This window comes from Corylus avellana, chromosome ca5 (assembly GCF_901000735.1).
Source record: "Corylus avellana chromosome ca5, CavTom2PMs-1.0".
NCBI lineage: Eukaryota > Viridiplantae > Streptophyta > Magnoliopsida > Fagales > Betulaceae > Corylus > Corylus avellana.
Window position 1 is genome coordinate 18,492,742 of NC_081545.1, and position 14,041 is coordinate 18,506,782.

The 14,041-nt window shown below is 32.5% G+C and overlaps 1 protein-coding gene across 1 annotated transcript; it reads left to right on the forward strand.

The window, feature by feature from the left end:
* Window positions 1-3,345: 3,345 nt before the first annotated feature.
* Window positions 3,346-6,197, forward strand: LOC132182390 (WRKY transcription factor 71-like). Its single transcript, XM_059595625.1, has 3 exons — window positions 3,346-3,904; window positions 4,392-4,532; window positions 5,420-6,197. Exons 1-3 carry the CDS (start codon window positions 3,435-3,437, stop codon window positions 5,790-5,792), a joined length of 984 nt encoding a protein of 327 aa, XP_059451608.1. The 5' UTR covers window positions 3,346-3,434; the 3' UTR covers window positions 5,793-6,197.
* The last annotated feature ends 7,844 nt before the right edge of the window (window positions 6,198-14,041 follow it).

The following is a 14,041-nucleotide window of genomic DNA, read 5'->3' on the forward strand; positions in this document are numbered from 1 at the left end:
TCACTAATTAACGGTCTCAATTAATCCTTAAAGGAGAATATTAGGTATTCTTCATGTATTCTTATGGTGTTCTCTTAGTTTTAGGTAGATGTTATTATGTAAAAAAATAAAAAAGAAACTAACCCTTATTTCTCTCACCAAAGTTTTAAAAAAATAAAATCCATCTTGAACTACGAGAACACCAAGCTAAAGAGCACCTAAAATTTCCCATCATTAAATATTGCAAAAAAAAAAATTAAAAATTTGTTGGAACCGCCACGTTAACATGATTACTCAAAGTATCCTGCTGAAAAACTCTCTCTCTCTCCCTCAAGACGCTCTCCGCTAGGATTTCATCTCTAGCAGAGAGCACCGTCGGAGGGGGAGAACCCCTGTTCTTCCCCTCCCCTTCCTTCTCCTCATCCTCTTCTTCCCCCCAGCCCTAGAGCTAGCCTATTTACTATATGTCCCTTGCTCTTTGGGCGTTTTCTTCCTCTCCCTCCCTCTCCACCCCTTTTCTGATTTTAGGGTTTTTTTGGAGGCTGATCTTCCACCCTTCTCCATCCGCCGTGCCTGTTACTGGGTCGGGTTTGACTCTGGTTCGTGTCGTCCCTGCCCGACTGACTGCCCGTCGCCTAGTCCACCTCGACGCATGCTCCACCACCTTGCTACCTGGATCCGCCAGTGCCCATCACACCTTTTGCACTGGGTCCGTCTCTCTGGATGTGGATTGATTTCGGTTCTCTCCTGCTACTTTTTTTAAAAAAAAAATTTCGTTTTTAGTTGTTTTATTTCCTTTCCTTTATGTCTGTCTTTTGGCGTGTATTTTGGTGTGTTATTTTTATTACCTTGCCTATTTGTCACACTTTGTTGGTGATGCTTTGGGGGATTCATTCAAACTCCACCCCCCCCACCCCCAGTTTGTTTTGTGTGCAACACTGATCTCCTCCGCGCTCGCTCTGCCGCCCACCGTCCATTGTCTGGTCTTTCTCGTGTCCCCCCTCGATGAGCTCCAATGCCACCTTCCACGTTGGTTTCCGGTCAGCACGTGATCGGCTTCCTTCCAGTTGCCGTTACCCGCTTAGTATGATTCTCGGGTTTTATTCTGTTTTTATTTCTGTTTTAGTCTTTTTATTTCTCTGTACGCTTTTATTTCCTGTTTTTTTACTTGTAATAAGGCTTTGTCCCCTCTCGATCTGCATGCGTGATGCCTTCAAGGTTATTTGCTATGGTCTAAACCTTTGGGTTGTGGATGTGAACATTATCCTGGCTTTCTGGTTGAGGAGAAATAGTTTCGGTTGAGGGTTTGTCTACCCTCAGTTCCAAGGAATAAGCACTACCTATGCATTATTTTAAATCTATTTTGTATAGATCTATTTTTTAATATGTAGATTAGTCATGGGTTAGTAGATTAGTTTTAGGTCTGGAATGTCATACGTCATCTATGACGCTTGTAACCTCGTAGCTTTAACTATGGTTGCTTGTAAGAGCTTTATACTCATAGTTTCTATGAATGAGACTCATATGAATTTCCTTTCAAATATATATATATATATACTCAAAGGGAATATGATACATTGTGATCAAAGTTTACATGAAGAGTAATGCCCATATATATCACACAACCGATTTATAAATATCTTACAAAGCAGATATGACAAAGTATATTAATTATTGTTTTTTTTTTTCTTCAACAAAGGCTAATCCAAGTGCAATTAGGTTTTATTACTTCAATTTTATGAAATATTTATAAAATATTGATGTGGAATATAACATGATGCAATAATAAATTTTGGAAAACATATATAGAAAAGGAAAAGAAAGGTTGTAGGAGAGGATGACGTTGTGGCACAACAATTGGGAGGGTGACGGATGGGACATTAAGGCCTAATCAGCGGTACATAGGCGTGGAAAGGGAACAGAAAAAAAACCCAAAAAAACAAAACGCACAAAAACTCCCACGTGCTAGCTACGGTCAAATGACGGTGCCCAATCTCAACACGTGTCAGCCTAATCCTTCCAGAAATGAAACTGCAAAGTTGGAAACCTTGACCACCCAACTCTCCGCTCCTTGATAACGTGACAGTGACAGCCCACAACGGTTGGTCAAGCTCGACTAAAACCTCTTTTAATTTCATTCCCACATGCCTCTTGTTTTACTCTCTCTCTCTCTCTTTTTTAATTTCCACTTTTTTATTTTTTATTTTTTATTTTTTATTTTTTATTTTTTTAAGTTGAATTTCCAATGTTAACGGCAAAGAATTTGATCTCAACCCCTTAAAGTTTTTGGGTTTTATTCAAATAATTGCATGTATACATCCCGTGGTGGAGCCGAAAAATCATTATTATGGGTCGAGCTAAAAATATGATGAGTATAATTTAAAGTTAAAAAAAAAAATGAAGTAATTTATACTAATTATGTATATTACAAATATATATATATATATATATTAAAATTAATATATTAGCAATGTAACATGTCAGTGCTGATACAAAAAGATAAAATACAAAATAATGTCTAAAACTGCAATATACGAAACTTGAATTGCTCGAAAATGAAAGCAAAAAGTGTGTAGAGGTCATTTAACAATAATCCCCAAGTTCGTTGATTTATTTTCATTTTTTTGTAGCTATTATCAATAAAATACATTTTTTCTTTTTTTTTGTAGCGTTACATACAACATAAATATCCTACAAAGTAGACATGACACGATCTAATAGCTCTTGAATCAAGTTTTGTTAAAAAAATAAAAAAAAATTAATTAATTAATTGCTACTAAACTTTGCCATATCAGCTTTATAAGATATTTATGAGATGTTTGTGGTACGTTGCAGACGTTAATACTATTGTGAGATAAATAATATAATTTTTAACGTTTCTCAAATTTTTTAACATGAGCATTTGTTTGCTTGTTCCAAGTAATGTGACCGGTTACAAATACAATTCATCTGTTCTTTTCATTATATGCATGTCTGACTACTTTTCACATTGTATATGACAAATGAAGTAAATTTATGTCGTTTTTGTTACTTCTTATCAATATGCATTTCAACACGGTTGAGTGTAGACTCTTCGTATATATATGAACATTATTGATATAGCTAGAAAATAAATAAATTAAAAAAAAAAAAAAAAAAAAAAAAAAAAAAAAAAAAAAAAAAAAAAAAAAAAAAAAAAAAAACTGAGATAGAAGAGTAGTACTAGAGTACTACTAGAGAGCAGCAAAACCTACCCACTTAAATCTCTCTCTCTCTCTCTCTCTAGAAAAATAAAAAATAAAAAATAAAAAATAGTAGAACTAAAAAGCTATCTTTCTTGTAAGAAGCAAAATATAAAGGTTCTATTGGGGTATGGAGTATATCTTTCTTTCCCATATAATTTGCTTCTTTCTCCTCCTGCTCCTCCTCCTCCTTTTCTCTTGCTCATCTTTTTCTTCTTCATCGATCTTTCATTTATGTCTGAAGAAAACAAGGATCTAACCCATCATCATAACCCTTTTTACTACAGTCATGATCGTGATCATGATGATGATATTGATCACCATGAAATCAGCCACTCATCAAGCTTCCCTTTCTTCATCAATGATAATAATCCCATGGTCGCACCCCAACAAAACCTTATTCAAGGGCTTGATCCCTCCCCCTATATGACCTTCACTGACTGCCTACATGGCTCCATGGACTACAACACCCTCTCAAGAGCCTTTGACATGTCTTGCTCATCAATCGACGACAATTTGGTCAAGAAGGCCGGTGTCGGGAGAGATTCTGCAGCCGGAACATTAAGTGAAAACCTCTCCACCACCACCCCTAATTCTTCGGTGTCCTGTTCTTCTAACGAGGAAGAATCTGTTAAGAGTAAGAAAGATAAGCAGCCACAAGGGTGTGAAGATGGAGATGGAGATGAAGAAAAGTCTAAGAAAGGGTAGGTTTTCTTCTTCTCCTTCTTCTTCTCCACCTCATGGATATAAAATAGGGTTTCAACACATGATATAATTTCCCATCGAAGACTTTCCAAGTCTTTCCATAAATAATTAATGCATTTTTGTCAACCTCATTTACTGTAATTAGTAGGACTTTGATGGCAAGTAGCTCTGAAAACAAAAGAATTAATATTGGGTTTTATATATATTTTCTCATCAAATTCTTGAACCATAGATCTCTCTTCAAAGCCCTAAGCTAGATACATACATACACCCCATGAATTGTCATTTTATGAGGAAAATACATGATATATATGAAGGAAATTTGGTGGATCTTGACCAACTATTTGGATTACACTGGCTAGCTTGAAGATCTTTTGTTCTAGCTAGCCGAAAGAAAGAAGAAAAAATATATATTAATATAAATATATATTTCATGATTCATGGCTTATCTTTCTAAATAGACTGTTGTTGATGGCGATTTATCAGGAACAAGCCGAAAAAGAAAGAGAAACGGCAAAGGGAGCCACGGTTTGCCTTTTTGACTAAGAGTGAGATTGATCATCTTGAGGACGGTTACAGATGGAGAAAGTATGGACAGAAGGCTGTGAAGAATAGCCCTTATCCAAGGTATACTTTATTTTTCCCTTGTTCAATTAATTACCCTCTAATATATATATATATAGTTCATTAATTTCCATAGAATAAATATTAATCTTTGTTTGATGCAAATGATCATTTAATTTGTTCACTAATATTGTGTTAATTTCCATTTTGTTAGTGTTGTAATTTTATGTAACTAATTAAAGACCATATATATATATATATATATATATATATATATATATAGCATTTTTCTTTATGGTACTAATTACATTGCTTTTATAATGTTGGTAGCCTCTATAAGATCACTAATTTGTCACAATTTTCATATTTATAAGGTTTTGATAATTAACAGGAGTGTCCAAAGGACGACATAGGTTAAGAAGGGTTCAATTTTTCAATCATTAGCTCCATTGCACTTTTTTCTCCCCAAAAAAACAGCACACTCAAATTCAATTGGGAGTCAGTGTGTGTGTGTGTTTTATTGATATATTTGTATGAATTTTGATTTTCCTTTTTGAAAGCATAAATGATGAAACATTACATACATCTTAAAATGGTGTTTCGTATTGTACTTAGTGATCGGGACCAGTGTGATCTTATTGAGAAAGCCTCTCAATGTATTTTTGAAATTATCTCTGTAGAACGCCGTGCTAAACATGATTCTAATATTAGATTCCCTGTTTCATATTGTGCTAAATATTGAAGCAAATGGAGTGTTACGGGTCTACGGTCCGACGTACAGCAAAAGGAGTCTTACACTAGAATGACTCTGTTTAATCATTTGTATAAGTGACGAGTTAGATTAATAAAACACATGAGAAATCTATATATCATTATTATTCGGCTCTTGTAGTTGTTTTGTGAGTGCTAGATTCATAACCCTTCTTTGAATATATTGCTTGCAAATTCAGGAGTTATTATAGATGCACAAGCCAGAAGTGCAACGTGAAAAAGCGTGTTGAGAGATGTTTCCAAGATCCAACGGTTGTGATAACAACATATGAAGGGCAGCACAACCACCAATACCCATCAACCCTCCGAGGAAATGCTGCCGGAATGCTGTCGCCTTCTTTGTTGGCGTCGGCCTCAGCAGCTCAGCCAAGCTTTCCCCAAGCACTATTTTCTCAGCTGCTTCCAACAAGTAATTACCAAGCCGACCCAAATTACATGTTGTATGGAAACCTAAACCTCATGACTCCCCAGCAGCAGCTCCTCCAGCTTCCCGACTATGGCTTGCTGCAAGATTTAGCTCCCCCATTTGGCAACAACAAGCGACAGCCATGACTTCATCTTGTGTATCAATCAATCAATCATCATTCCATCGCATTAATTCTCCAAGATTTCTGTACGTAGTAAGATCTGGACAGATGAACTTAATATATATTTATATATCTATATATATGGAGCATTAAATGCATATTTCTGACTAAATGGGTTGCGTATTATATATGTGTTGTTTACTTGTAAAAATTAGCCAGAAAGAGTGATGGGGGGTTTCCATTGAAGGAGTGGCTGCAGGGTGCTTGAGATTGCCAACACAGGAGATGAGTGTTGAAATGGGGTGATGTGATTGATATGAGTACTAGGATAAGAGCTGCTTTTTTTGTCAAGGAATGCGACGCTTTCGGTGCATGTGCATTTAATATTTATGAAGATTATTGTTGGCTCACAGTACGTGGAGTTATGAGGGTGGAGGGGTTGGGTGGGCGGCTGCAGCTTGGGCCTCTTATTATATGATGGAACGGATTAGGATTCGTTTGGCAAAACTTTTTAGATTGTACTTTTTGTTGTTGTTGTTTTAATTAGATGTAACGAGAACGTGAAACTAGTTTTGAGTATTTCGTTAATGTTATTGCTTTTTGGCTAGAAGAAAAAAGTTGCCCTAAAAGCGTTTCCAAATGAGCCTTATATGTGTGTCTTTCATTGTGTTTTGTCTTTAATTAATTTGCTAAGTTAATAGAAACTAAATTTGGGATGATGGATCATATGGGTGCTTGAAGTTTGAACATGGCTAGAGTTGGGATTTAGAATAGCTACACTCCGATTGTTAAGGTATTTTTGGTTTGAAAAAGAGTTTTCATGTGACATAAAGCAAAACAATTCTGAGTATTTTTGTGAGTGTTTTATGTTTTTGAGTTATTTGTTAATTTTTTTTTTTTTTTGGTAAAGTCCACTTAACCTCCTCAAACTAAAACCCCAATGATAATCTACCCCACAAACTATCAATTATGACAATTTACCCCTCAAACTACCAAAACAATGACAATGTACCCCAAATTTTAACAAAATGACAAAATTACCCTTGCTAAAATAAAAACAAAAATACTAAATTTTTTTTTTTTTCAAAATTTTAAGGGTATTTCTATCTTATTGAAAATTTTATAGGGGTAATTCTGTCATTTTGTTAGCATTGGGAGGTATATTGTCATTGTTTTGGTAGTTTGGGGGATACATTGTCGTAATTAATAGTTTAGGTGGTAGATTATCATTAGGGTGATAATTTGAGGAGGTTAAGAGTGGACTTTACCTGTTTTTTTTTTTTTTTTTTGGAAGAAAAATAAGAAAACAAAAAGGAAGAAGCAGAAAAAAATACCAAACAAATCATTACTCTCATTAATGAAATAGCCCTAAAAATGTTCCTTTTTTTTTTTTTTTCTTTCCAAAAAGCTCTTCATTTTGTTTGTGCCCAGAATTTTTTTTTTTTTTTTTTTTTGGAAAATGTTTTTTAGAGTTGGGGTATTTACAAATTTTGGTTTAAATATGATTCAATTCTAATTAGGAGGTTTGGTCATTTCTGTATTAATGTAACCAAATAATGAATAAGAATATGGTCATCATTCTATTGTACCTTCTTATATATATATTGTTAGTAATACTCATTCCTATTTTTAGGTAATTATTATTCTTAGATTGATGAGTGATTCGATTGTATTTACAATTTGATGGGCACAAGTGATCATGCTAGCTTGAGATTTTTTTTTTTTTTTTTTCAAATGATCCAACAAATTCATTGGTTCTCAACACAGCCAATTAAATTGTTTAATTTTTCTCAGGCCACACCTGGGAAATATGTGGGCGTGCGTATGCTATTATTTGGGCTAATGATCGACTTTCTGAACTATATTAAACTAGGCCTTTTTTGGGTCTTGAGTAAAACAATATATACCTAGCCCACGTTTGTGCTATTGCTGGGCATGAAAAATAATTCAGATCAACAATTACAAATATTTATATAAATAATTAGTGTTATTTGCCTCCGTCTCATTCAAATGTTTTACATTTTTTCAGGATATTTCAAACTAAATATCTAACTTTTAAAAGTGAATTCATTTAACAAAAGAAAAAAAATAATACGTTTCAGAAAATTCTGATTTCAAAGATTTTAATTTAGGGTTTATAATTAGTGGGTATTTCTGTAGATCATGGATAAAAATATTTGTCATTTGCAATTAGTAATTACATATTTTTTAGGATAAATATCAAACTTTCAACCAATATATTTTTTAGTAATTACCTATTTTTCCACTTTGTATATTCACAATCACAAGTCAATATCATAAGGATGAATAAAATGCCTCCAGCTTGGTTAGGTTATACGACTTTCCATTTGCAGTCCTTTCTGTTTAATTAAATGATTTCCCGGATGCCTCTATATATAGTATGGACAAAGTTTTCCTTCAAGTTGGGTTGGAGAAATTTTCTTCAACATAATTTATAAAAGTGACATGTGTCTCATTTTTTAATAACATGTGAGGTGCACATGAGTTTTTAATAAAATTTATTTTAACTGTCTCTGCTATTAGAAAAACATGTGCATCTCACATATTCAAGGGACACATATCACTTTTATAGATTAAGTTGAAGAAAATTTCTCCAATCTAGTTTGGAGAAAAACTTTGTCCATATAGTATAGTGTCCCGGATTTTCTTATTGTTTTATATTATATAGAGACTTCAAAAGTCCTAATACGTACAGAAATTTCCATCAAATTAGCTCAGAGGAAATTTCTTTCAACCTACTTCAATAGATGACAAATGTCATCTCTCACATATTTTTTAAAAAAATATATTTTTAAGAGACATTTATTGTCATTCTACTAATCTAAAAACCTAAACAAGAATTTTTTAGAAACTCAAAGATGTTGAATGACACTTGTCACTTATTGAAATAGATTGGAGGAAATCTGTGTCATTGTGATTTTAATGATGATTTTGTAAGAACATGTTTGGGATTGTGTTTGAGAAATATAGCTTTTAAGTTAAAAAAAAAAAAAAAAACACGCTTTTTTTAGCAAAAGCTTCATTTTTAAGCTTTTGCCAAAAATGCATTTTAATCATTTTTATAGTGAAAAAGTTAAAGAATTACCTTTATAATTTTCTACCAAACATGGCAGCTTTTGGTTTGACACACATGCCCAACACTGTGTGTGGATATTATAAATTTACTATTATTTCTCTCACATAGTTTTTAGAAAATAATATACACCTAGGACTAGGAGAACACCATAAGAACACAATGAAAACACTTAACATTTTCCTTATTATTTTAAGCCGAAGAGGCGTTGTAAAGGAAGTGGCTGATGTCCGGCCACCCCTAAACCACCCAAAAGGGTTGTTCCGCCGACCCAATAATATATATATATTCCTACTACTTTAAATGAATGGCCTAAATAAAAGGTATTGAATTGCACCAAATCTCAATCCACTTATTAGCTAATAACCCTGTAAGTCAAACAGTTTACCATGCGTACATAATAATGTTGAAAAGAAAAAACTCGCAAACTACACCAGATTTTTTAAAAAATTGTGATTGATAGCTACTTTCGTCTTATAACTTTTTTTATTATTATTATTTGTTTTGTTGTTTTTTTCACAAAATGCTTTCTCAAAGAGATAATAGAAGGATGGGACCTACACCATATTTAAAAATAATATTTAATTAATGTAGAAATCCGTTGTTCAACCTGATTTTCTTTGTACAATCTCATTATTAAAAACAGTGGGAGCTCTAATCCGGTGGTTCCCATGGACTTGTTCAAATCCTCCACTTACATAAAGTACTTGGCGTGGAGAGGACACTGAACCCCAATTTATAGTACCCATACCGATGCGAAAAAATATCAATACAGGGAATTTTATAAACAATCTTTGAATTACCATGTAATTTGAAAAGACTTTTCAAATTTTATAATCTCTCAATTTTATTCTCGAATTTTCAATTTGATACAAATCTACTCACCTCTGTCAGTTTTTAGACGTTACAAGTGATTAAATAACCTTTATACCCTCTTAAACTTTTATAAAATTATAAATTTACCCTTAATTTCAAATTGAAATTAAAAAAAAAAAAAAAAAAAATTGAAGTGTAATTTGGTCTTTTCAATAGTTTTTGTTAGAGTTTAATAGCAAAAATTGGCAAAATTGGTCAACTGCATCAAATTGAAAGTTCAATGAGTGAAATTTAGAGTTTTAAAATTGAGGGAACTTGTCAAAATACGTGGTAGTTCAGATAAGAGTTCTAAGTGAAGTTATACCAATCAATAAACAAGTAAAATAATAAAAGTGATTATTGATGTGCAATTGGAACATAAAGGTGCTGTAATTAAAAAAATAATAATTAGAAAAAAAGAAAGAAAGGGCGTATAAGTCAAACACAAAACTGTCTGAGAATAAAATTCAAAATCTGGACGTTGGTGTACAGAGCCTAAAATGTCAAAAGCAGGACAACTATCACCTTACGGATAGAGACATGGCATTTTCAAGTGCCATGCCCCGTCTTATGAAGTGTGAAATCAAAGAAAAAATTGAGACAAGGAGCCAAAAATAGGTGCATGAACATTATGAAGCATTTGACTCGATTGCCTCATAAATACCAACGGATCCTTCCACCAAACTACTTTTTCAATTGACTATCAATAAAGAAAAGAAGAGAAAAACTTGGGACCTTCAGCTTGGATTGCTTTGGAAGATTATCTGCCTCCATGCTGTTTTTAGAGCATTACATGGAAGGGTTGTGTTGTTTCATTTATATATTCATGAAATCTTGGTGAGCAACACTCACCTAATTAGTTAAGTGGATAGATGTAGTTTTGATGTTCAGATTGTTAACTTTTTGAACAACAAATGAGAGAATTTTTATAAAGTTTACATAGCCGAGCATATATCAAACAGTCTACCCCCTACTCAGGCAAGTAAGTTCCATCTATGTTTGTCAATGGCCTTAAAAAAGGTCTTTTACTATTCCTCTCAAATCAACTCCCAACGTTTTTACTTTTTACATCACATTAATCAATTTTTATTATTATTTGAATACAAAAATCACTACAAAACAATTTATTTATTTTTTTTTTTTTTACTTTTTCATACAAAATATTTTTACCTTTTTTTTCTCACATCAATTAAATCTGCTATAGTTCCATGTCACTTCTTTTTTTAAGGCCATTGGCAAACATGAACTTATATTTGCTACATAAATTGCAAACAATCTGAACAACAAAACAGCTGAAAATCCGAATCTTATTTAAGTGAGGGTACAAGGGATGGAAATACTCTTATGTATGGATGCATTATATATATTTGGAGAAACTATCTTTTGTTCCTATGAACTACAATGCCGTAGCACTCTTCCCCTATGACCAACTGTGACGCCCGATCCCCATGAATTACCATTTTGTACCCAAAACCTCCATTCCATCAGTCAAAGGCCCATTCTGTTAGTCAAATGCGTTAACTCAGACGGTCTACCCGTTACTTTGCCCCCATGACCTACAATTCATTGTCACTTTACCCCTTGAACTATACGCATTATTATTTTGACTGTCTGAGTTAACGCCTCTGACTGATGGAAGGGGCCTTTGACTGATAAATGGGGATTTTGAGCACAAAACGGCAGTTTATGGGGGTCGGATGTCACAGTTAAGAGTTCATAGAGGCAAAGTGAAAATGCATTATAGTTCATAGGAGCAAAAGGTAGTTTCCCCTATATACTTGAGTAATGCTATATCTAGGACTGTTATTTGCCTCCGTCTCATTCAAATGTTTTAATTTTTTCAGGATATTTCAAAATAAATATCTAACTTTTAAAAGTGAATTCATTTAACAGAAGAAAAAAAAAAAAAGACGTTTCAGAAAATTCTGATTTCAAAGATTTTAATTTAGGGTTTATAATTAGTGGGTATTTCTGTAGATTATGGATAAAAATATTTGTCATTTGCAATTAGTAATTACATATTTTTTAGGATAAATATCAAACTTTCAACCAATATATTTTTTAGTAATTACATATTTTTTCACGTTGTATATTCACAATCACAAGTCAATATCATAAGGATGAATTTAATGCCTCCAGCTTGGTTAGGTTATACGACTTTCCATTTGCACTCCTTTTTGTTTAATTAAATGATTTCTGGGATGCCTCCATATATAGTATGGACAAAGTTTTTTTTTCAAACTGGGTTGGAGGAACTTTTTTCAATCTAATCTATAAAAGTGACATGTGTCTTTTTTTTTTTTAATAACATGTGAGATTCAGATGAAATTTGGAGAAAAACTTTGTCCATATAGTATAGTGTCCTGAATTTTCTTATTGTTTTATATTATACAGCGACTTCAAAAGTCCTAATATTCTCATTAGACAGAAATTTCATCCAAATTAGTCCAAAGGAAATTTCCTTCAACCTACTTTAATAGATGACAAGTGTCATCTCCCACATACTCTTTTTTAAAAAAAATATTTTTAAGAGACATTTATTGGCATTCTACTAATCTAGGAACATAAACATTAATTTTTGAGAAACTCAAAAATGTTGAATGACACTCGTCACTTATTGAAATAAATTGGAGGAAATTTGTGTCATTCTGGTTTTAATGATGATTTTGTAAGACCATGTTTGGGACTGTGTTTGAGAAATATAGCTTTTAAGTAAAAAAAAAAAAAAAACCTTTTTTTTTAGCAAAAGTTTCATTTTTAAGCTTTTGCCAAAAGTGCATTTTAATCATTTTTATAGTGAAAAGGTCAAAGAACTACCTTTATAATTTTTTACCAAACATGGCAACTTTTAGTTTGACACGCATGCCCAACACTATGTGTGGATATTATAAATTTACCATTATTTCGCTCAGTTAGTTTTTAGAAAATAATATATACCTAGGACTAGGAGAACACCATAAGAACACAATGAGAACACTTAGCATTTTTCTTATTATTTTAAGCCAAAGAGGCGTTGTAAAGGAAGTGGCTGATGTTCGGCCACCCCTAAACCACCCAAAAGGGTACTTGTTCCGCGACCCATATATATATATATATATATATATATATGCTTGCTACTACTTTAAATTACACCAAATTTCAATCCACTTTTTAGCTAATAACCCTGCAAGTCAAGAGAGTTTACCATGTGTACATAATAATGTTGAAAAGAAAAAACTCGCATACTACACCAGATGTTTTAAAAAATTGTGATTGATAGCTATTTTCATCTTATAACTTTTTTTTTTTTCTTTTTTTTATTATTATTTGTTTGATTGTTATTTCACAAAATGCTTTCTCAAAGAAAATTCTAATATTAAAATATAATGAAACATACAAACAGCACATAGAGCAAGTTATAAACTACTTAATTATAAAGAGATAATAGAAGGATGGGACCTACACCATATTTAATTAATGTAGAAATCCGTTGTTCAACCTGATTTTCTTTGTACAATCTCATTATTAAAAACAATGGGAGCTCTAATCCCGTGGTTCCCATGGACTTGTTCTAATCCTCCACTTAAATATAGTACTTGGCATGGAGAGGAGACTGAACCCCAATTTATAGTACCCATACCGATGCAAAAAAAATATCAACAAAGGGAATTTTATAAACAACCTCTGAATTAGCATGTAATTTGAAAAGACTTTTCAAATTTCAAAATCTCTCAATTTTATCCTCAAACTTTCAATTTGATACAAATCTACTCACCTCTGTGAGTTTTTAGACGTTACAAGTAATTAAATAACCTTTATACCCCCTTAAACTTTTATAAAATTATAAATTTACCGTTAATTTCAAATTGAAATTAAAAAAGAAAATGAAAATTGAAGTGTAATTTAGTCTTTTCAATAGTTTTTGTTAGAGTTTAATGACAAAAATTGGCAGAATTGGTCAACTGCATCAAATTGAAAGTTTAATGAGTGAAATTTAGAGTTTTAAAATTTAGAGAACTTGTCAAAATACATGGTAATTCAGATAAGAGTTCTAAGTAAAGTTATACCAATCAATAAACAAGTAAAATAATAAAAGCGATTATTGATGTGCAATTGGAACATAAAGGTGCTGTAATTAAAAAAAAAAAAAAAAAAAAAAAGTGGCGTATAAGTCAAACACAAAACTGTCTGAGAATAAAATTCAAAATCTGACCGTTGGTGTACAGAGCCTAAAATGTCAAAAGCAGGACAATTATCACCTTGCGAATAGAGACTTGGCGTTTTCAAGTGCCATGCCCCGTCTTATGAAGTGTGAAATCAAAGAAAAAATTGAGACAAGGAGCCAA

What these genes read in the sequence shown, in the direction of transcription:
- LOC132182390 (XM_059595625.1), top strand. Translation starts at nt 3,435, where the DNA reads ATGTCTGAAGAAAACAAGGATCTAACCCATCATCATAACCCTTTTTAC. An exon ending in GAAGAAAAGTCTAAGAAAGG is followed by an intron (nt 3,905 to 4,391) that starts GTAGGTTTTCTT and finishes GCGATTTATCAG; the next exon opens with GAACAAGCCGAAAAAGAAAG. An exon ending in AAGAATAGCCCTTATCCAAG is followed by an intron (nt 4,533 to 5,419) that starts GTATACTTTATT and finishes TTGCAAATTCAG; the next exon opens with GAGTTATTATAGATGCACAA.